The following is a 27,030-nucleotide window of genomic DNA, read 5'->3' as shown; positions in this document are numbered from 1 at the left end:
CAACAGTTTCTAGACATATTTGGATTCTTCAGCCAGCATGCAACTATCAGTGAATGTCTGAGAAAGGGGAACAGGACAACAGGCTGCTTGCAGAACAAAAGGGACCAGGGGAAATAGTGCTATGGCTGAGTCCCAGCAGGGGATCATCCATCTCTCAACGCCTGTGGCACTGTGACAGGCTTGCTGTCTGTCATCCACGGCAACATCCCTTGCTCTGCATTGGTGAGTTTCACCAGCCTTCTGCAGGACAGGAAGTTGGACATCCAGTAGTCACTTGGCAGTGAATGCGAGTGCAGCAGCACAGCCAGCCCAGTTCATGTTGTCGTACAGGGTGGTGAGGCACTGGAACAGGTTGCCCAAGGAGGCTGTGGATGCCCCATCCCTGCAGGCATTCAAGGCCAGGCTGGATGTGGCTCTGGGCAGCCTGGGCTGCTGGTTGGCGACCTGCACACAGCAGGGGGTTGGGACTGGATGAGCATCGTGCTCCTTTGCAACCCAGGCCCTTCTGTGATTCTATGGGGATCCACTGCTCTGGACAAGGTGCACGAGCACTCAGCGACATGCAGAAGCATTCATTATATTTGGCAATGTGAAGAAATACACAACTGGAATTCAAGGTTGGCACATATTATGTTTATGCCGATGAGACATTAGCATGAGCTCATGTACCAAGTACTGCGAGCAGCAAGAAAAACATAAAATAATTGTTGCAGTTGTGTCAGAATGATGTTGCTGTTTGCTGTAATAGCAGCAAACAACGAAACAGTTCACTCCTGCTGGCACCCTTGCCATTAAAAAGGATTTACTCTTGCGATGTCCAAATCTTGTGGCTGCTGAGGACACCTTGAGAACAGCGTCTCATCCGCTGCTTGCGCTCCCTCGCGGCGCGACGCTGCAGCCTCCCCTCCCCGCCCCGCCTCCTTGCGGAAGCTGTCAGCCCGTGCCCGTACTCAAGATGGCTGCCAGCCTCCAATGACTCAGACGGGCTTTGAAGTTACGGGGCTGCTGATTAAGATGGCGGTTTTTTACGGGCCGCGGAGCTCGCCCAAGACGTGGAGGAGGTGTCTCTCCCGTATTGCTTCCGACGGCAGTGAAGCTGGTGTGCCCTCAGTCAAGATGGCGGCCCCCTGCGAGCGGAGGAGCGCTGCGACTCGGAGGGCGCGGTGAGAGCTGGGGACGGCGGGGTCTCAGCTTGGACCGGCGAGGGGGGATTCCGCCTGCCGTCAGGTCTGAAGAAGGCTGGATCTTCTCAGTCCTGCAGCCGGCGGTTTAAGGAAATGTAACATGCGGTAGCGAGCGAGCTGTCTTGTTGGATATTTTGGAACACGGTAATGTCTCAAGCCCGAAGTGCTGCTGTACAGCTGTGACTGCTTGGTTTTCACCACGCTTTGGACGTTGGAGCTGGTAAAGCAGTCAGTTCACATTAGTGATCTTTGTATTTAAGAACTGCGGTTCTTAGAGCAGCTGTTTAACTGCTTTAATACGTTCCCAAAGACTCTGTGTAAGGGTACCAGAAAGTCTGAAAGCTTTGGTGAAGGTAAAAATTGGATACGGTGAGCCCCAAAGTGTCATTTCCTCACACTCTCTCTATTTTAACACATAACGGCAAGAAACACCATTTTGTGGGTTGTAAAAACTTCCACCAATTAGTTGTGAGTGGTTTTCTCAGTGCAAAAGATGAAGTAATGGCATTATTTATTCCTCTCTTTACATCAGAACTAATTATACAAAAAAAAATTATACAAAAAATAAAGCAGTGGTTTTTTAGTCAAGATTTATAAGGCTACGTTAAGCACCTGGCAAAGTTGGGAAACTGAAAATCAAAGGTGAAAGTCATCATCAGTTATCAAGGTCAGAATATTGCTGGCAATTAGATACGCATATAACTTAATGCACTGCTCAGAAGCTGTTTGGGACTGTTTGTTGGCTGCTATCAAAATTTTATAGCTCTGGATTGTTTCTGTCTGCTCTTCATGTAACTAGCAACATTTAGAAACGCTTATTTGGTGTGCGTCTGTTTGTTACTGATGTAAGAAGTAAAGAAGGGAAGAAATTAGCCTTAAATTGTCCTTGTAAATCACACAGGGTGCTTTACCTGTGGTGATTTGTCTCCTTTGACAGATGAGCTCCAGTGGTGAACGGCATCCAGTTTACACGTGGAAACAAATGCACAGGTTGAATAATCACCTCTTCAGAACTCGTGTTGCTTACTTTTGTTTCTAATCTGATGCTTAGCTGGGAGGCTCCTGAGAGTTTCTCAGTATTTGCTTTACACCATCAACAAAAGTTAAGTGTCATCACTGCTGCTATGTCCTGGGTACAAGTCGTAGCCAGTCGATCCAATGAGGATATATTTGATGAAGATGCAGACGAGATGTATCCAGTACAGAAAGAATGGAATAGCACCATGGAAAAGAGATTGAAGGTATTTCTCTAAGCATGATTTTTATAGTCTTTTTAAGTATTTTATATTTGCCAATAACGTCTTGCTATACATGTGGCTGATTTAAGTGGGAAAACTAAGAATGGCTGTACAAAAGTTATTGTGGCTTGGTTTCTTCTGAATGTTAAGAAAATTTAGCAGGGAGTTACTATCTTAGTAGCCTGTCAGGACAAAGTAATGTTTTACCAAAAAAGATATTGATCCCCTCTACACAACCATGTGATTTCTAAAAGGCAGTGTTACATTCTCATGTAACCCATTTGCTTCATACTTGCAGGTTAATCAGCGCTAACAAAGAATACAGGGTATTTGTTGGTGGGTTGGTTTGTTGTTGTTTTTAATATTTGGTGTGAACTACTAAGGGTCTGAGTAGATCTTTGGCTTATTTATTCACTTAGTGGAAAATACATTTTATGAAAGCAGAGAACAAAACAAATACATAAAGCTGGGTTTCTCAGACATGTTTTCATTCAGACTGGGCCCACTAGGGCTTATCTTGTGGGTGAACAACAGAAGGCTGAAGAACATAAATGGAAGCTTTTGTGCATGCTGTTGGTGAGGAAGTATATAACAACTTTTGTATTATTCTCCAAGGAAGAATTTTCTGCATCTCTGTCCCTTATAAAGGCTGGCTTTTTTAAGGGGCTGCTTATCATTCTTAAATTAATTTCCCTGGTATTTTGTGAGTAGATACTGCAAAAAGCATAAAATCTCTTGAAGACAGAGCTGTATGTTGGGCAAAATAACGTTCTTGGCTATTTCTGTAGCAAGGCCACCACTTTTATTTTCTCATGATCAAATAGAAGTTTTCCTTCTTATAACTTGAAAAGAGTTGAGAATTATTCTACTTTGGATGGTAAGGTGATTAGAGGATGAAGAAATAAATTTGAATTCTCCAAGGAAAAAATTTTAAGGGAGTTGGGCATTGCAAAAAAAAAGTAGACTTGTCTACAGCAAAGCACTTTCCTTATTTTCTGACCTAGATGGAGATGTGTTTAGAAAATAACTCCATGTTAACAGATCAGCAGCATTAACAGTAAATGATTCTATGCACTGCAAAAAATGTGTTTTGGTTTGGCAGTGGCGTAGCTGAGTGGAATGTTCAAATCAAAAAAAGCTGTGATTTAAGAGACTGGGTGCTTGTTGTAGGTTTTTTATTGTTGTGAAATGTTCATTGGTTCAATTCTGCACGTCGTGAAAAGCCTACTTCACCACTTCTGTTACAGGAGGGCTATAGAGATGGTGTTGAGGCTGGGAAGGAACTTGCACTCCAAGAAGGCTTCAATCAAGGTTATAGACAAGGTGCTGAGCTGATGGCTACATGTGGCCAATTCAGAGGGACCCTGAAGTAAGTTATAAATCTCTTAGGAGTCTGTCCATGTGGAAGGTATGTGTGGAGGGTGCGTGTTCATATGTGGTTGTGCTTGGGTTTCTTGTTCATTTGTTTTTTATTGCTAAAAAGTGCTTTGTAAGTCAATCCAAAGCAAGCAGCATGAGAAGTCTGAGCTCAGCTTTTGAATACAGGGAATACAAATGCAGGAAGGTGTATATCCTTAGTGTACAGGCAGGCTGGTAATAACAGGTGAGGAGAAGGTTGAGGTACTCAACAACTTCCTTGCCTCAGTCTTCACTGTCAGCTGCTCTTCACACACCCTTTGAGTGGATGGATTGGAAGGTGGGGACTGGAGGAGCAATCTCCCTCCCACTGTTAGCAAAGATCAAGTTTGCAACCACTTGAGGAATCTGAACATCCAAAAAGTGCACGGGTTCCCATTGAGATGCATTCCAGAGTCCTGAGGGAATTGGCTGATGTAATTGACAAGCCACTCTTAATGATAATGAGGGGGTTACTGGAGGATGTCAAGCTGTACTTGAACCAGCAGTGTGTCCTCACAGCCCAGAAAGCCAACTGTATCCTGGGCTGCCTCAAAATAAGCATTGCGAGCAGGTTGAGAGTTTTGTTGTCTTACAGTTGGCCTCAGCTCTTTGATTCAACTTGTCCAGATCCTTCTGCAGGACCTTCCTACCCTCAGGCAGATGAACACTTCCCCTCAAGGAAATTCATTTCATCTACACAATTTTCCCAGGAAATGGAAATGAAGTGTTCAGAAGTTTTTGTATAGTGCAGATTTCTTGTCACATTGCTCTCTCCCTTCAACAGCTGGAAATGTGTGTGACTACATGCGCTGACTTTATTTTCTTCTTCACTTTTCAGTGCTCTCTTATCCTGGTGTCATCTTAACGGACATGATTCTGCTTTAAGAAAGATAAATAACCTTCTAGAGGTTGTTGGAAAGCATGAAGAAGACCTACTTAACTCTCTGACTTCTATTCAACTACAACCAAACGTTGGAGACATTTTAGATTCTGTCCAGGACATGGACCTTAGTCATACAGCTCCAGCTGGAACAGAGTGCAGTGAAGTTAATGCTGAAAAATATGAACATGTTGGCGGATGTGGTGAAAACTGTTGTAGAAATAATGGTGAGAATGGTTCCTTGTGGTCTGACTGCAGCAGGGAGAAACTCTTTACAGATCCTGACAAGTCAACTCTTGCTTGGGTTAAAAAGCAAACTGTTGGGTTGGTAGAACAACTGGGCTTATCACTGGATGTACTCCATCACATCCAGCAACTGGAACATTAGTTCTTCTGCCTCATGCTATTTCAAGTTATCTCAGCTGGATTGGATTCGCACTCTGTGGGTCCAGGCTTCACTTTAGGGAAGTTTGATCTTATACTTCCAAGCAGAGGTTGTAAGTGTTACCATGCTTTGTTTCTTGGCCCAAAGACAGCTGGTTGCAGTCAGAAATGTATCTTCCACAGAAAAGGGAAGTGATGTGTAAAGCTCTGCAGTGATTTACTATCATGTCTCTCATCTACGTCAAAATCTGTCCTGTCACCTCATTTTATCTATTGGTATTTGAAAACAGATCAGGACCTCAAGCAACATCTTCTACTATACAAATAAATAAAACAAACAAACAAAAAAAACCAACCAACTGACCAGTGCTGTGGACAAGCTAGTCTTGCAAAATGGTCTGCTGTTGATTACATGCTAACCAAACAAAACAGGCTCTGCTAATTTCCAGTGTGCCAGGAGTTTCCTTTGTTACTGTATTTAAAAAAAAAAAAGTTCATCTTTTGCCAGATTTCTTCTCTCACCTTTTATAATCATTGTGCAGTGCACTTTCACAGTGTTTTTTTTTCCCCCTCTTCTTACAGTTCTATTTATTTTGCTTTTGCTGAAAGCACACCACTCTTTTCAAACGTCAAACTTGCGTTGCTGTTCTAACAGAAAACTGGCTACTCTTACCCTTTCAAACCACATCACACATTTCTAGTCTAATGAATGCCCTTGCGTTAGTTTTGTATTTATTTGCTAGTCCCTTAATCTTGAACTCTCTCTTGTTTACAGTTTACTTCTCCAGCTCTAGCAGGAAGCCAGGTTTATTCACCATCTCTTGAAAACGTGGTTAGCCAAACACGTATCTAACAACTTAGTATTTCTGTTCCAACATTCTGTATTTGATTTCTTTTCCTTTTGTTTGCTGTAAGGATAGGAGGCAGCAAATACAGTTGCTTTAAACCAGTTTTGGATCACCCAAAAAAGGTAGCAGTAATAAAAAAGGAACCCCTTACCTTTTTCTGAGGCTCAGGGCTCACCAAGCATCCCAAAGGGTGATGTCCAGATAGTGATGCTTCCCTTGGAGCTGCCAGCCCTTAAAGAAAGTTAGGTAGGGCTGGACCTTTATGATCAACCCCTTCCAGTCACTCAGAGGAATTGCTTCCAGCTGTGCTCCCAGGGCTGGCTACACCCCTTCACCATGACCTAATGGTTCCTATAGAAATGCCTAAACTGTAGCTACAAATTCCTCTGGTTAGATACTCACAAAGAAAAGATTTCTTCTCTCTGTTTTATAGTAATTAATCACTAAGTCAAGAGTTTGTGTACTTTATTTTGCTTTTAAATTTCTTCTACAAAGTAGGTCTACACAGAGAAAACTTAAGTTTTAAACAACTGACTTAATTACAACAACAACAACAAAGGCACAGAGTGGTTTTACACTTTGAAGCCACAACCAAGAAGCAAGAATTAAGAACTGATTGTTTGGAAAAAATAATGTGAATTTTTTAATAAAAGCTATTATCCTGCCATGGAGTTGTTACGCTTTGAGTTTGGTTGCAATTCAGTACCACTTTCTGCATTAGATGAACAACAACAACAAAAATTAACTGTGCAATTAAAAATCTCATACTGAAGTTGTTACTGAAATAGTGGAATTGAATAAGGCTATTTGCATACATTATACATGACAGAATTGCTCAAACAGCTTTTTCTCAATTTATTTAACATAATACTGACACTGATAAATACTTTGTTTGTAGTGCATTCGTTGTGTTATAACCTGCATCACATAAATCAAACAGATTTTTTTTTCTATCCTGTAGTAGAATGTGATGAAACAAAACCAATGGTTACCAAGGAAAAAGTGCAAGTTGAAGAGTATTATTTGGATGCAGGTAGTAGTGCATAAACAGGAAACTCCATTCAGAAATTAAGTAGACAGCAGGCTTGCCAAGTTCTCTCCATCTACTACTGCAAAAGCAAGTTATGTTTGGGAACATATTGCTCTCTTGCTTGATTATTGAACAATAGATTTTGTGATGCATTTCACTTATCTTTCCTTGCAGCTTCTGTGCTAGCTGTGGAATCACTTCCTTCCACTCCGGACAAAGTTTCTGTGCTGACTGTAGTGTTACTTTTTTCCATCTCATCACCCAGAGTTTCCAGTTTGGCTGTAGAGAGTCTTTGTTCTGGGCTGTCTGGAACACTTTCCTTATTTGTCTTAACCAGATCTTGCTGTCCAGCTACAGAAGGACTTTCTTCAAGACTATTAGAATCAGTAATTTGCTCACGCTGCAGTTCAGGTTTTTGTTTTGTGTCTACTTCTGTGCCTTGTGTTTCACTATCAGCTCCCACCTTGGCAGCGTTCCTGAAAATAGCTCTCATGACAACTGGGACTGACATGCAGCTAAAGGAGGAAATGAAACATTAATCACTACTACAGACTTCATCCATTCTTCAAATGAGTACTTCTTTTTTTAAGCTGTGGCTGACACGTAAACCATATGCTTTCTGAAAGAAGCTGCTTTTGGCATTGTGCAGCCTAATAGGCATTGCACTGTAACTACAATATACCTGCATATGCCATACTGGAAACCTGTGCTGATGCAACAAATTCAAGAGATTCATCTCTCATGTTTACCAGTGCAAAGAGGTTTTGTTTAAAAAAAAAAAAAAAAAAAAAAAAAAAAAAAAAAAAAAAAAAAAAAAAGTGGGAGGTCAAAAAAAGGGGTTTTAAATGAAAACCTGAAGTAATGATATTGAAATATATTCATATTCACTGAGGTTTTTTTTAATTGTAGCTTTTTGTGTTTTGTATGAGATGGGTACAGAGCCTTTCTTCTCTAAATCAGCATCTCTACTAACAGGTCTTTGTGTTTTTTTCCCCATTCTATCAGTGGAGGTATGTAGTTCCAAGAACAGTATCTAGTGTCTTATGACAAGGCAGACTAACTACACAAATCTAAAATGCAGGCTGCATTGATCTTGCTGTCATTGAATGTTTCATAGTTGTGTGCTAACCAATGCAAAACGAATGAGTGCTCTTAGCCCTTTGTGTTGCATACGTTCATACACCACATCAACTGGCCTTTCCTGGAATTTTAACTTCAGGAAGCAAGCCAGAGACAGTGTTGTAGCCTTATCTGTTGAAAAAAAGAAGCACTGTTTGATATTAGGTAGATGTTATTCTGTCCATTACACCATGCACAAATTTTCTACTAGAAAGAAACACTTTTCATCATTACTTTTTTAAAATTTGTGTAAGAAATACTTAAAAAGTAAAGTAACTCATTCTCACTCTTAAAACTCATTCTTACAGGGAATTTTTCTGATCAGCTGAGTCTAAGGTATTGTTAATGCACATGATATTTGCATGGACTTGGTTATATGTCCATTAAAGGGACATCTAACCTTTACTCTAAGTAGTAAGAAATAAAACTTTACCACTTCACAGATCTCGATATAAAGCCATCACTAGAATTTAGAGTTGGATCTTCGGGATGTAAATGAAGGCTGCATTGGACTTCTCTGGAGGTTACGACATCAATAGTCACTAAGCAAGAACAGCACATGAGTATTTCAAAATATACATATATATATTTTTAACTAAAAACTATTTTATCTGATTTGGAAACATCAAGAGAGTCAATTCTGAAACCAGTAGGTAGGGGGCCTGCAGCAACGCTCTTGCATAAGACTTGTTTTTCCTTATATCCTAATGATCAGTAATAAATGTCAAAGTTTATTAATTAACTGCAGGTCAAGACAGAATAAGGCAGAATAAGACAGAATTTGAATTTACTTTCCCTTTTATCCTGAATACAGAACACTTAAGACAACTACAAACAAATGCTACTTCATATTTTCCAAGGGGTTGCACACCATCAAGGGCAGCCCACAGAATTTGTAACTGAGAAGCACAGTGCAGGAGCTGTGATAAAACCGAGCTCCTAGTCAGCCAAATAAAAAGGATAATACAAATTATTCCACACATACCACAGGCTAAATTCTCTCTCGTCGGATGAATGAAGAAGACAGAAAAGCTGGTGTTCTTGTGTGGTGTCACTTCAAAGTAAAGCAGTTCTGAATCATCTGGAAATAAAATTACTATTTAGTGGTATTTCCTCATTAACTCTGGACTCTCGGCAGAATTACATGTCAGAATTTTACAAATACTGGTGCAACAGAATGGAATTACTCATTACATTAGCAACATATTTTATCCTTCCAGGAGATTTAAAAATATATATGTATATTTTTAATATTCAGAGTACATTATTAGAATTAAGGACTTTTGATCATTTAAAATGCTCTGCAAGTAATGACAGCTTTAGCAAGGGAGTAGTAAATCTGTTGACAACCAGTTTAGAAGTTAGTTCCTCTCATATTCTGTCATTACTTCCAACTTACCTTCACTTAGACACTTGTCAGAGACACAGCTGCTAATAAGACTGTTATATGCCACCTGATGTCGAAGAATCTCTATCACAGCAGGCACACACTTCGGGTGGGTAAATGGGATTTTACTCAGCAAGGCTCCTGCTAAATTTGATTTTTCGGGGCCCTTGTTTATGAAATAACAGTGCTTTGGGCAATCTGGAAGAGACTGAACAACAAATACGGCGACATTTGAAACACTGAAAATAAGGAAGCAAAGAAATTAAGGCCCAACACTGCCAAGCAATTGCATGATCTGACAGCAAAGGTACTTTTGGAAGGCACGCTTATAGCAAGTTCATCATGTGTCTCTGCATTTCAACACAAGTATAATCTATAGACAGAAGCTAAATGAGATCATTTTGCAAAAGCATATTAGGGCAATATATCCAAAGCTACAAGTCAAATACTCAGGAGTTCAAGTCCAATTCTTCATAGCAGCCCTAGAGACTATAGAAATGTTTAACAACCAAAATCTTTGCTCCCAGGAGTCTTTGCTCTTCAGGATACCAACTGGGGAGCTGTCACTTTAAGAACAGGGCTGGTCTGTTAATTAGCAAGGTCTAAATTAAGAAGAGCTGGATAAGAAAATAGAAGAGCTTTTCTGTGCGTGTCTGTGTAACAGAAGGATTTCCATTACATTTTTTTTTTAGGGTTAGGACTCTATTTCTAGAAATGAATCAGTAAATAAAGTCTTAAAACTCAGAAGCAAAACAATCATCAGGTATTTTAGAGAACTGCTGAATAGTTAGAACCTGTCATGTGTCCCTAATGGAAATGAAAACTTCCTATCTTCTGGGTCTTGTAGACGAGAACTTCACTACTTGATTCTAATGTGGTGTAAGTTCACTACTACTATCTTCTGTAGCAAAGTCACAAGTAACCCAAAGTCCAAGAACATAGGCAGTAAGCTTGGTGATAACAGAAGGGAAAGAAGTATTCTCTTGTTGCCATGAATTGCAAAAACAGTGCTTCCGAGCAAGGAGATCTTTGAAGCTCGTCTTGTACACACATTTTGAGACACAGCATCTTAGCCACCATTTTCTATTCTAAAACAGCCTAAAATGAAATATTTTTCTAATAAGATATCTTGAAAAGGAAGCCATCTGCAGTCAAATGGCCATGGCTCTAAATAGTAACCGACATCACGGTGGTAATGCTTTACACTTCTCTAAGAAGGGGACTCTTTAGAGTCCCTCTAAAAGGAATCAGTATTTTCAGTGTTATTCAATCAAGGAGCCTGTTTCTGTTACAGAGTTTTGCTGCATGTTTATCACTATTAAGTGCTGATCTGAGACGTGCTCCTCACACCAGGCAGTAAGTTTCCTTCTTTTTAAAGCAGTAATGAGAAAGTTTTGAACAATAGTTTAAAGAGTAAGCATTTGCACAAAGACAAATCAGTATGACTTCAGCAGCCATGAATACAGTGCCTCATTAACACAGATGACAAGTTTGCTTACTTCAAAGAATCTGTTATTTCTTAAGCTATTTGAACTATTTCCTAAAGAGTACTGAAATCCTGTTGGGGTTCTGGGAAGCCCATGTTGTTTACTATGGAGAAATATGTTTCAGTATATTCACTGCACAAGGGCAACATCTGTCAAACATGCAGTATACTCACCACAATGAAACAGGAGTTGTGCGTAGACAAATCTTCTCTGCCTTTTTCGTTAAGGGCAGATTGAATAATCAGCTCATACAAAGGAGCTAGTTTCAAGGCAGTAATCTGAATTCCTGAAACCAGAAGATGTTTTTTATTAGCTTTTAGATTAGATTGTACATGAAAACTAGTTTTTACAAACTAAAGAAAACATAACATAAACACACTAGCCTTCCTTCTTTCCTTTTTTGCTGATGGCAATCAACAACTTGAAGATATTTTAGATAGTGTTTAACAACTTTGCCTTGGCTTTAAAAATTGATGTACAGGTTGATACAGTACAGAAGATTTTCTACCCCAGAATCCACTTTTAACTTGTACTACATTACCACGAGTGGTCACAAATTACTTAGTCTTAAAAACAATCGTAACGTGCCTGTGAGCATCTGTATCTCTTCAATACTGGATAAGGACAGAGGAATAGGCTGATGAAACTTCAACAAAAAATAAGCTGACAAATCCATGCTGAGTTCATTGGTCAGTGGCAAAAAAGTAGGGCTGCTGGCGAGAAGAGACAAAAAATATTTTTATATATAAAACAAAGACTTCTAGAGCAAGGCCATAATCACGTCTCTAGTGGTTTTCTCTGACCTGTACTCTTCTTCTTCAAGAAAAGTTTTGCATTCTAAGCACAACTACAACCCCTGTGTGCTAAAACAAGTTTAACGTGAACACTGGCAGAAGGGAAAAATGAGCTGTGGGGGAAACTGAGGAACAGGGCAGAAGAAGATTTGCTCTCAATCATTCTGTAGCGACTTATTTTGGAGAATGACTTCAGATTTTCCCTACTGAAGTAATGAAATGTGGTGTCAGTGGGCTGACAAACTACTTTGCATGATTTAGGTATAAATACACCTTAATGCATGCATCATTTACTCTAGAAATGTATTGCTTGTTGAATAGTAGGATGCTAAGTAATATCCCAGTGGCTTCTTCTGGCTTCAAATCTGTGAATAAACCCATAACTCTGTGCAGTTGACAGCTAAATAGCGACATAATAATTTTAAAGTTCATTTGGGAAAACAGTAAAAGCCACAGGTATGCAAGTTATAGCTTATAAGGGATAAAGACATCAACAGCACAGAGCTTCCTCAGCAAGCTGTGTATCCATTCTATTAGCAGAGTCTAAATGCAAGTTATGCTGGGGTCCACGCCAGCAATTTGTAAATCCATTGCCACATTCAGAAGCACTCAGAACCTCACCCATCTTCTCCAGCTTGAGAGTCTACAACCAGTGGAGAAAGAGGAAGCTTGTGGAGCACATCTGTGCCTTCAACAGTTACAACTGCTTTTGTTCCACACACCAGAGAACCTGGGGGAGAAAGGAAACTGACTTTCCCCATTTCAGAGTAGATTAATCCTATGCACACAAAACACTCATCAGTAAGGAAAGCTGAGATTCAACTGACAGCAGCTGGGCAGAAAGGAGAAGCTCAGACCGCGCACACTGCATGGCCAGAGCTGCCCACTGGTGGTTTCAGCAGTAGCTGGGCTATGCCATGGAACAGCTCAACCCACCACTTTGTTGGAGTTGTTGTTTCATGCTGGCTAGGTATTTGTTCTGTTTGATACCACCCTCGCTTCAATTTGCATAGGTAGGCAAGAAATGGGAAAGCAGTTTGCTGATGAACATTGCAACTGTGCCGAGCAGCATCACATAAATCTTTCACTTAACAGGAAATGATAGCAAAGCAAACATCCTAGGTTTTCCAGTAGGAAACTTTCAACGTAGGGTGGGGACACAGTAACAATTCTGACTTATTTTTGAGTTTCATTAATGTCTTTTACTTAATGAAAAGGGTAATTATGAAAAAATTGCCTCATTATATAATTATTTCCAGTTTCCTAGCTTTACCAGGATTGAGCTCTGCTTCCAAAATTTGATATGGAGAAATGTAAAATTCGATGTTCATAGGAGTTCCTGGGAAATTAAAAACAACCAAGAAAACCATCAGTATACATGCCAATACAGAACATTTGTTAGGTATCTTGATGCAAAGGGGGAAAAAAAAGAAAAGTACAGGATGGGCAGAAAGGATACCTCGTAAGAGGTATCTCTAATTACAGCAGATGTCCAAATCACAGCGTTTTCTCAGTGTTTAACAGCTTAGTCCCCAATACACAAAGTCATCAGACATCTTTCAAAGGTTTTATCTTGCACAATAACCTTTTGTTGTGCCCTAAGAGATATTAGCTGAACTTCTAGCTTTTAGCAACTAGTCTGAAGTATAAGAAGAATTCATAATGCTGCTGTGCAACAGCATAATGTTAGCACTTACTAGAAGTACTTTTATGAACTGTGACTCACTTACAATTGAAGCTCACTACTGATGAGGCATAAAAATTTACTGTATTTGCCTTTCATGCAACATCAGCATTATCTGGGCTGCTGCCATTGCCATCTCACAGTTACTCCCAAAATGTGGCTTTCCACATAACCTCAAAGTTTTGTGGCTTTGCTTTTAGGCAGCTGCAAAAGCAATGCTACAGTAGCTGATAAGCCACTGGCCTCCTTGTCTTTCCTCCTTGGCTGTGTTTGTCCCTACAGTATCAGAGAGCGGAGACCCAGTGAGTCCATAAAGCACACGCACTTAAAACAGAGGATCTTTTCTATTAAAAAAAACAAATAATAATAATAAAAAAACCAAGATCAGTGCAGTGGGGTGTTTCATTACAGTATTTTTGAACTAGTGAAGGAAATAATAATAATAATCACCTCCAGTTCTTGGCACCAGGTGTCCTACTTTTCCATGAAGTACTTCAGTAACTCTGTTTACATCCTGTGATCTAGTTCAAAACATCTTGATTAGTGTTTCCTAAGTTGCAGTGCTGCTGAGGTTGATGTAAAGGATAATTTGCACTCTTAATCAGAGACAGTGCTTTCTTGGGAAGTGGATATGTTTCCATTTGTTACATCAGCTTCCAAAATACTGTCATTCCACTCATGCATTACTTAGGCTTCCAGCTTTAGCCCTGTACCTCAGCTTTTTCAGGTTGAAATTTGTTGTGTTGTTTACCAGAATTGAAGGGAACAAAAATACAGGCATGACTGGTTGGGCAAAGAGTGGCAAAATAACCTGGATAAACTGAAATAAATGGAGCCGATCTCAAACCTCAGATATGATTGTAAATGTACAGTTATGTAGGTGTGCATTAAAGCTCTGCAGTGCATTGACTGATCTCATAAAAGGGACAAATAATCTATTTAACTGAAGTAATATTAGCAAGGATGTGATGTCAAGAAGGAAAGCATTGCCCTCAATTCTGCTTTTCTGAAAAGAATGAAAAAAATCACCGTTGAATAACCAGAAGGTTGAGGGAAATCTGCTCACATCCATCTGTAAGCCTGCTCCTCAAAAGGAGAAATGAGAAAAGGAAGGATGGAGGGAAAGATACTGCACCCATTCTCCTCTCTAGAGCTCGAAGAGAAAAATGAGATACCCAAAAAAGCAGGACTACCAAAGGCATATTCTACTGCTGCAAAAATAGATGGGATTAAAAAAATGATTGACTAAAAAAATAAAATAAAATTATCAATGACTCTACAACATTCTGTCTTCTCCCAGCAGCTGTTTTCACACACACACACACACACACACACCCAGGCTGGGTGGCTAACCAGTTTCACTGCAAGCCTCTGAGATAAAGCTCAGGAGTTCAGCAGCTGATCTTGTTTGGTGTCCCTGAGGCTGGCAAACCACAAAAAGTCTTCCAGCTTTCCAGTGGGAGAAAATTCATTAGTTTTCCACATCCTGCTCTATAATTAGATCAGCTGTTTGTTTTGTTTTGTTTTTTTTTTTTAGCAAAATGCAGGGCTGGAGGTAGAAGTAAAGGGAAAGGAAGGAAGGAGTAGACTTCAAGTTACCTGTGTAGAAGAGACATTGAATAAAGATCTTTTTCAAGAGATTGCAATGCAAGGTAACCCTTAGCTTTCATTTCACTGGGAGAGAGAGAAGATGCATTACTGTGCTTGTAAGTACACGGAAGCTAAATTATGGATTTTAAGTCTTTCAAGTAACAATTGGTTGCAACCTGTTTCCTGGAATTTGATACAGATTTGACAGGTCTTCTAGAATCTTTCCAAATGTGTCATAGTTCTTCATCCTAACAATAAAAAGCAGTTAGTACCACACCACTTAACGAGATGGATAGCAAGTTTTTTATACCTAACTTGTTAGAAAAGGCATCATTTGAAACAATGACACAGTCTCCCTTCTTATCAGATCTGGCACGTAACAGTACTGCTTTTGAGTTTTCTTAGAAGATACCAGGAAATGTAAATCCTTGGCTCTGCTGCAGAAAGCAATGTAATTATAGTTGACACTATTTAAATATGCATTACTGAAAGCAATAAATGTGCATGATACACAAATCTGACAGTTCAAGACGTAGCTCATCAGCTGCAAGCACTCTCCCTGATGTCCCAATGAATCTAGTCATGTAGTAACACTTCCCCAACACCGTGCACTCATACAGTGTTCTTTTCATCAAAATATCAAGGACTGTATTAACAGTGCACTTCACAGCACCCTGCTGAACTCTCCATGCTGCAGTCACACTGATGGCTGTGCTCAAGGCTTACCTCCACTCTCTGCGTGCAGGTAGGGCTGCAGTGCGTGGCCACAGACAGACCAAGTAAAACCTGCTGGACTTTCACAATGGGACAAATCTTCCCACAGAGAAATGTAAGCAGGTTGCTCTACTTTATTTATGACTTTCCAACTGGACTGTTTGGGAAGTGGGGGAAAGAGAGGGGAAGCAGGCATGCAGGTACGGGCACACACATGGTTGCAACCTGTGCCTTAGGACCAACTGAAATATTGCACTAGGCTCTGTAGAAGTGATATTTGCACTATATGTCATATCCTCACAAAAACAAGAATGCTGCCAAGTAGTTACCACTGGCACTGTGAGTGCTGTCTACCATCACTCAGAACAGAACTGCTGGCAGTTAACGCCTCTAGGAGTCAAAAACCTACGAAAATGCAAGTTAAAGCTCCAAGACAGCTGTTAACACCTACAAAAACAAACGTAACTTCATTTATGAGGAAAGAGGACTAGAAAAAAAAAAGATGAGTAAGGTGCAGGCCTGATTTGTAATTTTTTTTTTTTTTCCTGAAGCCAACAAAAATACCAGTATTGAACAGCTCCATTCAGCTGGCAGCTAGAGCCCACGTACCGCTGTACAACGTTGCCCTCTACCACCCACAGGAGCAGATGCAATTTAGCTGTTTTCAATGAAGTGACTTGAGAAAAACAGTAAAATTCTGTGTTATCCTTGAAGTTACAGATTGTGATCTGGAAATAACAGTGTCAACCTTCAAATGCAGAGCACTGAAACCAGCCTCCCACATAAAATCCCATAAAAGCCGTCAGTCTGTTGTTTTCCCAACTCCAATTACTGTTTCCAGATTCTTGCATTGTTTCGTTACACAAATATTTGTGTTACTACACCCAAACCATCCTAGCCTTGACTTCTCCACAGCATTCAGGGAAACAAGACTCAGGAATTCCTTTCCATTCAAATGAGACTCCACACACAATTCTTTACCTTAGGTGCTGCACCAAGTCATCACAGATCTACAACAGGAGAGAACAGTTTCATGTTTCTGATCATCATTCGTGAAACATCTCAGAGAAACACACTGATAATGATAAGCTTATTCCTTATTGCTTTAAATTATAAATTATTAAAAATATTAAGTTAACATCATATTGTTTTATTATCGTAACTACGAGAGCTCTGTGGAAGAGGATATAATTAGCTGAAATCACTTGTTGGTATATTAGTTTCAGGGAAGGAAAAAAAAAAAAAAAAAAAAAAAAAAGCACCTTTGCCAGTTTTTTCCTTTAATAGGCAGTTACTGTGCTAAAATTCCTGGCTATGCATTTCCCTAGTAATACTGCCCAGCATCAAGTGATTTTTATCAGTAAGCATTTGTGCTTTACATTAATTTGCAGTTAGTTTGGTCCCTTTTTTTCCAGGAATTTCAAGTTATTCTGTTTAACTAGCACAGGGCTATTGATCATAGTTTATGCTTCCACCCACAGACAATTAGTCTGCAGCAGGTAGTTGTTTTAACTGTGATCCAAATGCTCACTTGTAACACCAAACAACTGCACAAGATGCTATGTGAACTGCAGTGGTATTTTACCAATACCTTAAATATTTTGCAGGAAAAAAAAAAAAAAAAAAAAGATCCTTATTAGCAGGAATGCATATACTTAAAAAGAAGGAAGAAGGAAAAACAATCTCTGGTAACAGCTCCAAGACATTCAAAGACAGCTGCACTGGTAAGGTATATTGCACTACATCTTGGATTGGAGACTATTTTATAACCCTATATTTATGCAGGGTACCAGAAACTTCTTGGAAATCGGGCACGTCAGCCGAGTTTCACCTTGATATTTGAGCTACAGTAATTAACATCTGTGCTGAGCTGTAAGTTTAGGTGAGAGATTCGGATGCCTAATGGGGCACCCAGTGTCATGCAGAGACTGCCAGGTGTGACAAAAGCTTTCTGACATCATAGCTGAAAGCCAGGTGAGAGACTACAGGGAGGTGACAGCCAGAAAATTAACTTTACCACAGGAGCCTCTCCAAGGTGAGCCAGCTTTACATCCATCACCCTTCCATCCTTCTCCAGCTGCACTTCTATATAAAACATGTCTGAGGTTATGTAGCAGGCAGTCCCACTGGGGCTAACATGAGAGTTAAGCCTAAGGAAAGAGGGGAAAAAAAAATTCTGTATCTGAATGTCACTTGAAAAAAGGAAATGAGTGTAGTTTATTTGGTCGTGGGAAGAGACACCAAGGATGCTTTAAAAATAACTTCTCCTTGGCTCAGCTTATAAAAAATATCCAACCAGGCAATATAACCTTTCTCTGTTTCTTTATGCTGTTGTGTCAGCTTGCTGGAAACTGTTTATCTCAGTTTGCAGCTTTGGGACCTAGATATGAATTCCTTTTCTTCACTCAACCTCCCCCATAACTGCCACTTCCAATTAGCCTGTTAAGTCCACTCCAAGTGATGCACCTCAGAAAAACACCATGCTAAAAATGTAGTTGATAAGCCATCCAGATGGTATTCCTCACTGGACACGGGGCCCTGCTTGCTCATTTGCATTTTTTAATAAACAAACTTACCCTTTCTGTTTGGCTAAAGATTCCAATCTGTTCATCACAGAAAACAAAGATTTATCTGTAATAAGGGAAATGTTATTTAATTAAGTTGCAATGATTAAAAAGGAGAAACATTATTATCCTGCTCTAAATGGGGTGATTTAGGTAATAAAAAAGTGATATCTCTTGCATGACTTCTTGTTATTAATGGTAACTGTGATTAATGAGCGTTGTGCTGAGTAGAGCTGCTTCTCAGGCTTCAAGAGTAGCTGTAGCCTGAAGGCTTAGCCCAAAGATGAGTCACAAGTATTGTAACACATCCACCTCTGTGTTTGCACGTTTGGCTTCATCGTGCAGAATATTGCCAGCAATCATACAGTTGTCTGAACTGGGAAGGAATGCTAAAAAAATAGACTTTGAGATGACTGACAGTTTGTTACCATTTAGAGTCCTCTGCAACTTCTCCATGCATGAGAGCAGCGGAGCATCTGGAGCATTACTGGCAGGAGATGGACGTGGCTTATCCTAGCACATGGGGGAAAACGAGAGACAAAGACCCCTTAAATAAGAGCCACAGAAGCACATCACTGCCTGCAAGTTTCAGCACTCTGACGCGCAGTCCGACGACACAGTACTTCTCTTTATCAAGCACAGAGGTGAGCTATGATTATGGCTCTCTCCAAAGGGGCAGTCCAGAGTGGATTCATGAAAACTCCACTGTGCAGTAATCACGCACTGGAGGCCTTTGGCGCAGAAAACCACTTCCCATTCCCTTTGCTTTTAGGCTGAGTAAAGGCTGTGGCTCCTAACATAAGCTGTTTTCATAGGTTTACATTTTAGAAGGAATGAGTGAAAGTGAGAGCTCAGTAGGCACTATGGGGTGACTTGGTTAGAGTCAGGGTGTAAGCTGTAGCTGAACTGGCAAGTAAACTCCCCATATTCTTCTCTGAAAACTCCGTCACACTTCAAGTAACAAAGGACAGCCAGTGCTGAAACGCTTTCAGCATTGTCAAAGTCAGGACATCACTTTCAGAGGAACACTTAAGCATTAATAAAGCATTTTAAGCATTAAGAATGAAGAAGCATGGAAACAAGTTTTTACATTATGCTGATAGCACTTGCAGTAAGCTGCCGTTTACAGAGATGATTCTTATGTATCACAAGGCACTGGAAAGGCAAGAAGCATGTACTGATTTAAGGTATATCACAGCAGAAAGAATTCCAAATAGCAGCTTAAGCACATCAGGATAGTTTTGCAAAAATAGCATTTTTTTCCCAATTCTATAAATAAGAAGTTGTCTTTACACACTACAAATACACCAATGATAACGAATGGAAATTCATTATCAAAGTCTAGATAAGAAGTACTCAGACTATGAGTACTAATTCCAGAAAAGTTAAAGTAATGCAAGAAACAACTACTAGGGTATCAAATCTGTGCTTTTTATTACTGTTAAGTCAGAAGCCAGGCTTTAATAAGTGCTTAAAATTGTTTTTGCCGTTGTTTTTGTAAGACAAGCAGTTATTGAGTTGTCTTGGCAACTTGCTCTAATGCGAGTTATCCTTCTCTCACCTAATCTGAGGTCCTTACCATGCAAAAATGGACAAGTTTCAGAGTTTCAGTCCATGGTCTTTGTTGATATTTTAGATACAGCTGTTCCATTAAAGCATTTGTAGAAATAACTGCCACAGCACCTAAAAAATACGTCAAAATGTTCTAAATGTAATTCTATGTATTTACATAAGCAACTAGAAAAGTTGGAGAAAGAAAATTATAAAATTTACTGATCATAGGTATTATGTTTCAAAAGAGGAGGAAAGAAAACAATGGTTTAATTCTCAACAAATTTTGCATACAGATATCTAAATTTTGCAAGATTTCTGACAGAAGAAAGGAAGTTGAGGGCATAGGCAAGTAATCTCCATACTAAATACAGAGATGCTGCAAGACCTTCAGCTTGTTAAACAGCTTGACTTTCTTTACCTAAGCATGCTCTTGTATGTGCAATATTGAGAAACACTACAGCCTTGAACGTGCCATGGGATTCAGGCATTGAGATTTCTGTACCCACCTGGAGCTCACTAAAACAAAACTTGCTGAGGGGGTAATCCCAAAATGCAGTGAGTTGCAATTCCACCCCCCGCGCCGCCCCCCCCATTAGAATAGGAAGAAAAGAAAATGAGGCCAGGAGAAACAATGTTTTCAGCCCATCACTGGTCTCTTTATAAACATTCATCCAGAAATTAAAGACTCAAATGAAATTCCTCAGGAATTAACCAGAAGCAAATTTCCTAATAAACCAGCCTGAGACAAACAGTGAGACTTCAGACTGATCAGTCAATGGCAATGAAAGCCCTGCAGCTTGTCCCACACTGTACTGTACTCCTTAGTACCAGAAGCATAGCAAAGTGCTTCTGTGACAGAGAGGACACAGCTGCTACATTAGAACCATCCTCAGAAGCAGGCTGGATGGAGAGGACGCTGCTGCACCTACTGCATACAGCAAGCAAGGGTGGTGAGTGGGGCCTGATAGTACCTTTCTCCTAGCAGAAGAAGAGCAGAAATCCCAACTCACTAAAAAGAAGGCAATCTCATTCAGCTGGAGAAAGGAACAGAAACAGACCCCAAAAAGCTCTTGCAAACACCCTTAACCAAGGGAAAATTCCCACTCACTCATGCCTTGAGGCCTGCAGCAGGGGAAACGCAGCAGTAACTGCTGCCCACCCTACTCCTCCATCTCAACCCACAGGAAACCAGGGCTCCTACTTGAAGCAGCTGCACCAGAGCACCCACAGGTGCTGTGCAAAGCAGGTAGCTTGCTCCCTCACGGGGTGGGTCCCAGGAGCTGGGAGGCACTTTGTAAAGGCACTCACTTGACGTTTGGTTACTGTTAAATGCTAGGTCTAGAGGAAGAAAAGCATGTCTCCTACATAAAACCCTGTATGGCTGTGTTTCAAATTGTCTTGCAGCATGCCTTCTGTTTTCAGCTGCATCATCAGTTGCGCTGCAGTGCCTAACATAGCCTGATAATGAGATGGTCTGGGGCTTGCTTGTGTGTACCTGAGTAAAAAGTAAATAGCCTGACAGCCTCTTTGAGATTACAGAAAAAAATGGGCATGGAAATCTCAGGAGAGCTATAAAGTACAGGTAAAAAAGCAGGTATTTGTCTTCAAACAGAAAGCTGTTCTGCAGGTCCTACTAGAAAATGCCACTATGTCCGTGTTAAGAATCTAGTGCTTCATTCTTAGAGAAGAACACCAGATTTTTAGAACTATTGTACACAGAATGTTTCTAACCAATGGAATCACGACCAAAATACTAGAACCATTGCTTCTACTTCCTTTCGAATACTTCCTTTTGATACAGATTCACTCTGAGATTTCACCATTAAATGAATGAATGGATGACTAAAAGGACCTGACAACAGAGAAGATTTATTACTCAGACTTCTTTCCGGAATTATCTATGGCCTCTCAACTTATGAACTTGTAATTGGTGCTGCTGTCCCTGCTGTCTACAGAGAGTCCCATGCTAGGGTGCTGGTCCATCCCCTGCATGTGCCTGATGAGCTGTAGGTGCAATTGGGGCAGTACGGGGCTGTCCTACTGGTGGCATCAGCATGGCTGCTGTCAGCACAGCCATTGCAAGCGATAAGGTAAGGAGAGCCCAAGGAGCCTGCTGCTCAGGTGTCTGTGGCTGCCAGGGAAGCTCCCGCTGTGGGGGATCAGTTGTAAACCTGGGTCCCACGTGAGGTGGAGGAGCAGGAGTGGCTGCTCAGTGGCAGCAGGGTGGGGGCCAAAGGCTGGCAGGGCTGGAGCAGCACTGGTTTGGGTGGTGGCTTTCTTCAAGCACTTGAATGGTGGGGCCCATGGGTGCCACTTTCTCTGTGCCTTCTTCCTTTGGCGCTGCCAGCAGGCTCCTGTCTTGCCCAGCAGCCGCTCCCTGCATGGGCTGGAACCTGGTCTGCTCCTCAGGTGGCTCTCGTTCAGGTCTCCCTGCAGGGCAGGCAGCCACCCCTCATCTCCTCGGGCAACTCTTAGCTGGCAGTGTTCAGGCAGTTGTGGATCATCTCTCTAGAAACGTGGGTGATAGTAGAAGAGTAAGTGAGAAATGCAAAGAAGAAAAGAGAGAAGAATTAGCTGCGTCAGTTTGGAACTGAAAGACAGGAAGATACAGGAAGTAAGGCTTAATTGTTGAAGACAAATATGGGCATTAAAAAGCTCTTTCAGTCAGTTTACATCCTACAGCTCAGGCTGACTAAATCAAGATATGTTGCAAATATATTGAAATAAATAGACTCATCATATCCTGATTCATTTTTCTTTTCAGTCCAAGGCTTCAAACTGGGATATAACCCAAATCTATTTTATCCATATTTCTGCTACTCAGCAAAGCTACCTCAAAAGTACCCAGAAACATCCAGAGAAAGAAGTGGAGATCAGAACTTTTACTGTCATCCTCTTCTCTTCTATCACTAAGGCTTTATTTTATTAGAACTTCCGTCTGTCCCACTAGAATATGGCGAGAGCTGGTTAATGTGTGGAACAAATGATGTACCTTCCTATGAGCCACAACTACTTCTTCCTCTGCTGGAAATTCAGGAACCGAGGGAGATCTTTTGCAGTCATGGTGTATCTTGCTGAATCCATAAGATTAAGCTGATGGATGAAGCTTTTCATAGAATCAGAATTACAAAGGACATCCTCCAAGACCATCAACCTCCAAGATCATCCAGTCCAACCATCCATCTACCACCAATATTTACTCACTAAACCACGTCCTTTAATACAACATCTAAATGTTTCTTGAACACCTCCCTGAGCAGCCCATTCCAGCACTTCACAATGCTTTCGGAGAAGAAATTTTTCCTAATGTCCAACTGAATCTCCACTGGCACAACTCGAGGCCAGTCTCTCTAGTCCTGCCATTAGGAGACTCTAGTCCTGTCACAGGAGAAGCAGCCAACCTCCACCTCACCACAACCTCTTCTCAGGTAGTTGTAGAGAGCAGTAAGGTCAGGCCCCAGTATCGACCCCTGGGGAACACCACCTGTGACTGGTTACCAGTTGGATATAAGTCCATTCACCACTTTTCTCTGGGCCCAGCCTTCCAGCCAATTCTTTATCCAGCAAAGTACCTGTCTAAGCCACGGGCTGCCAGCTCCTCTAGGAGAATACTGTAGGAGACATGTTTTCAGATTGAAAAACTCTCAAATATCCATTCCTTCCCAGTATTTCAAGCTTAAAAATTTATTCATCGATGACAAAATAGTTTCCATTGTGACCCCACCAAATGATATTAAATTCGTCACTTTCAACCAGCCACAGAATTTCTGTGGAAAGCTGAGGACTGGGGAGATACGGCTATCTTAGTTTCAGCTGGGATGGATTTTCCTTCAGAGTGTGTGGTATGATGCTGTGTTTCTGGTTCTAGGAGAAAAACAATGTTGGTAACACACCGATGTTTATAGTTGCTGCTAAGCAGTTCTGTACAGAGCCAAGGCCATTCTCAGCAAAGGGCCCAAGGAACCGTGAGGGAACAGATTAGGACAGCTGACTTAAACTGGCCAAAAGGATATTCCATACCATATGCCATCACATGAAAGGAATTTTGAAGGAGGAAGGAGCTCCCTGGCTCTTCCATTGCTCGGGGGGGCTAGCTGAGCATTGGTTTGGAGGTGCTTGTGCATCGCGTGTTATATACGTGTATATATGTATAGTCATAACTCTTACCCTTTTCCTTTCCTGTATCTCAGTAAACAGTTTTCTCTCAACCCATGTATTCTACTCGGTTGGTTTTTTTTTCAATTCTCTCCCCCCAGCTGGAAAGAGGGGAGTGAACAAACAACTGTATGGTGCTGATACACCTGCCAGGTTACACCACAGTACTGACTTTGCTCTCCTCAGAAGAAATGTGAGGTAAACTTTTGGTTTCCTCTTCATCAGAAAAAGTTAGTGAGTCCTTTTCTTTCAGTATCCATGCTGCAGAAGCATCCCAGGCTGTTCCTTAATCCTGTACTGGAAGATCAGGAGGAGAGCCTGAGAACTCAACCGGCTCCTCTGGATCAGAAACAGAAAATGTTTCTGGTTCAGATGGCTCAATTTTAATTATTCTTGTCTCAGTTTCACTTTAGTTTTCAGGTGCAGGTATTTCTGTCATGAGCCAATTTTTGCCCTGCCAATCGGCAGGTGAAATCCAAGAGCTGTCTGGGCGTTCCACTGAGAGATGCTCAAATGTCACCACGAGACCCACATGTCATCACAGTGACATCTCTGTGTGGCTCCCAAGGCCTGGCTGCCTGCAGCAACCAGAGCAGATGTCACTGACCAGCACTTGTTGCTGGTCCTGCACAGAGCCATGAGTGTTTGAACTTTAGTAAGGAAGTGCATTTTATTTAAAGGGGATCAGTCCCCACCTAGGGGTTGCTCTCCCTTCCCTGCGTGGTCCCCTTCTGGCCCTTCTGGTTTCCCAAGCAGTGTTAACAAAAGAAAATAGCAATTTCCTCCCAGTTTCTCTCCATTGCATTCAGATTTCAATAGCAAGGCTTCTGCAAGGCAGTAGCTGTGTATCCAGGTGATGCTCTGCAACATCAGCAGTCTCCCAGAAGCTGCTCTGTAGGTCCAACTAGAAAAAGGCACAAAGTGTATTTTGCCGATGGCATAAACAGGAGATGCCTAATTCCTATTTGGTTCCTACAATTTTATTTCATATTTTAGAGATTTAGAAAGCAAGCTAACAAAATCAGTGATGTTCTTTAAGCCTTTTAAATCACACTCCTCTCTGCAGGATCAAGTGCTTAATCTGTCAAGGTAAGGCTTGGTCTGGAGATGGTGTCTGGATGCAGGATGCAAATGTTTGAGGACAACACTAAGCTGGAGGAGCTGTTCTCTCCCTCCAGGGCAGAGGGGCCTTGCAGAGAGATCTTGACAGATGTGAGGGCTGGGCAGCCACCAAGTGCATGAAATTGTACAAGAGCAAGTGCCAAATTCTGCACAAATTCTATAACTCTATGAATATGTTGGCATTTCAGCCTTTACAAAGGAGGTGAAAGGTGATTAAGTAAATTGATGATGTAGTTGCACACTTGTGATAGATCTCATATCCCTAAATTTAGCTTGGCTTATGCTTTTACATATTCATCTGTTTTTAAAACTGGCATTAAAATCACTACAGGTGTAATCACGAGCTTTCACTGTGAGTTAAATGTGTATCCTTTTAAAAATACTTTCATCAACTCTAAGGAAGCATTTTTGCTTATTTTTGCTTAAAAAAAAGCCAAACAAGTATTGAAATGTTTTCTGCTAAGCAAGATCAGATATCATGGCCAATACAAAATAAGTAGGTTTCCTCAGTCCAGAACATGAGATCATGTGCACTGCCATACCACAGTATTTGGAGTATTTGGTATTTTGGGGGTTATTTTCATAATTTCATATTTTCATAATAATATGTTCACAATTGTTTTCAAACATAAAATCCCAGGTCCAGAGCTTACTGGAGTCTCTGTGAATGTGACAATGACTCCTGTGGTTTGATCATGTTCTGAATAAGGAGAAAAGTGAATTATTTGTTCTTGAAAAGACTGATCCCAAAGTAATGGAGGGGAGCAGAGTCATTCATGCTTTGTCTGCACAGCAGCTGTCCTGCAAACAAACAAGGACCTGAAGTGTAAGTAGTCACAGTTTGGCACGGTTGATAAGCCTAAGGTTCACTTTTAAAATATGCAATATTTTCCGCTGTGCTCAGCTGTATGTATTTAGGTAAACAATCTGAAATAGTTTTGCCACAGTAGGGATAGTGCCATTTTTTCATAACAAGACAAATACTCCAAGACAAGTAGAGCCCTTCACACCAACACAAAACTGCAACATTGAATAAGATCATACATGAGAAACAACTAAAGCACTGTCAGAAAGCTCCTCAGACCAAGGTGTTCCAGTATTCAGAACTACCATATCGAATTTCCATGCTCCAGAGAAGAGTTAGACCTTAAATAATTAAGGATGTTCTAAGTATAGCATCTCAGGGCTATTAGATACAATAATCCTTAACTGGGTCAGTTAATGGATTAAAAAAAGAGCAATTGGCTAAGCAGCCAATAGCAGATAAGAGGAACTACGGCATGAATCCTGCATGCCCACCTGCTCTAGATTACCATCAGCTCGTGCGTTCAGCAAAAACTGCTTCTAACAGAAACTTTGATGTGCGCAGTTACAAAATAATTTTCCCCAGATAAAGCTTCTGTCAGATAACGAGAGGTTATCTTATTCTCTTTGTACTAAAATTTATATGCTTCCTTAGAAACCTCCCGAGAATTCCATGATTATTGCCACTTTGTTTACTTTTTGTCATTTCTTTTCTGCATCTTGCTATATTCCTGGCACAGCAATAAGCTTGACAGCACGCACCGTGGGAACAGTGAGATTAGTGTGAAAACATTTTCAGTAATTTCATACTTCATTCATTTCTGATGCTGTTTCCATTTCAGTGACCGGTACTTTGTTCTGCTGAGAAAGGATCAATAGATTTTCAAGTCATATTCCTGTATTCCAGTTAATTGTTTCCATGAAGATGCTCTAGGTTTTCTACAGAAAAGGGAAAATGTTGCAGATTGTTGATCCTCTTTAAGGTTAACAATTTGGAAGATATTCTGGGAATACAATATTCAGAGCAACATGCATTTTGTGTTTTCATTTGTTTTTTTTTGGGGGGGAGATAGGAGATAGGCACTTTCTCTATT

At 40.7% G+C, this 27,030-nt stretch overlaps 2 protein-coding genes across 5 annotated transcripts; one reads left to right on the top strand and one right to left on the bottom strand.

The window, feature by feature from the left end:
* The first annotated feature begins 949 nt into the window (after positions 1 to 949).
* On the top strand, positions 950 to 6,599 carry YAE1 (YAE1 maturation factor of ABCE1). 3 transcript variants are annotated; one of them, XM_042889175.1, is made up of 4 exons: positions 950 to 1,163; positions 2,122 to 2,425; positions 3,670 to 3,791; positions 4,659 to 6,599. In XM_042889175.1, the coding sequence occupies exons 2-4, from the start codon at positions 2,228 to 2,230 to the stop codon at positions 5,086 to 5,088; spliced, it is 750 nt and encodes a 249-aa protein (XP_042745109.1). In that variant the 5' UTR covers positions 950 to 1,163; positions 2,122 to 2,227; the 3' UTR covers positions 5,089 to 6,599. The 3 variants fall into 3 exon arrangements, with proteins under 3 accessions (XP_042745109.1, XP_042745107.1, XP_042745108.1); XM_042889173.1 differs by lacking the exon at positions 950 to 1,163 and adding an exon at positions 1,170 to 1,328; XM_042889174.1 differs by lacking the exon at positions 950 to 1,163 and adding an exon at positions 1,170 to 1,404.
* A 215-nt stretch (positions 6,600 to 6,814) lies between these two features.
* LOC122189797 (mediator of RNA polymerase II transcription subunit 1-like) lies at positions 6,815 to 21,022 on the bottom strand. 2 transcript variants are annotated; one of them, XM_042889171.1, is made up of 17 exons: positions 20,964 to 21,022; positions 19,881 to 19,984; positions 18,730 to 18,814; positions 18,314 to 18,368; positions 17,755 to 17,887; positions 16,719 to 16,747; positions 15,200 to 15,271; positions 15,033 to 15,107; positions 13,884 to 13,954; positions 13,023 to 13,088; positions 12,371 to 12,479; positions 11,544 to 11,668; positions 11,129 to 11,241; positions 9,481 to 9,676; positions 9,067 to 9,162; positions 8,515 to 8,623; positions 6,815 to 7,477 (listed from the first exon to the last, which is right to left on the bottom strand). In XM_042889171.1, exons 1-17 carry the CDS (start codon positions 20,965 to 20,967, stop codon positions 7,117 to 7,119), a joined length of 1,803 nt encoding a protein of 600 aa, XP_042745105.1. In that variant the 5' UTR covers positions 20,968 to 21,022; the 3' UTR covers positions 6,815 to 7,116. The 2 variants fall into 2 exon arrangements, with proteins under 2 accessions (XP_042745105.1, XP_042745106.1); XM_042889172.1 differs by having other exon boundaries at positions 11,544 to 11,665.
* Between the last annotated feature and the right edge of the window lie 6,008 nt (positions 21,023 to 27,030).

This window comes from Lagopus leucura, unplaced genomic scaffold (genome assembly GCF_019238085.1).
Source record: "Lagopus leucura isolate 7727_CA_CO unplaced genomic scaffold, USGS_WTPT01 Super-Scaffold_100157, whole genome shotgun sequence".
Taxonomy (NCBI): domain Eukaryota; kingdom Metazoa; phylum Chordata; class Aves; order Galliformes; family Phasianidae; genus Lagopus; species Lagopus leucura.
Note: the sequence above shows the minus strand (reverse complement) of the source record. Positions and strands in the feature narration are given on the sequence as shown.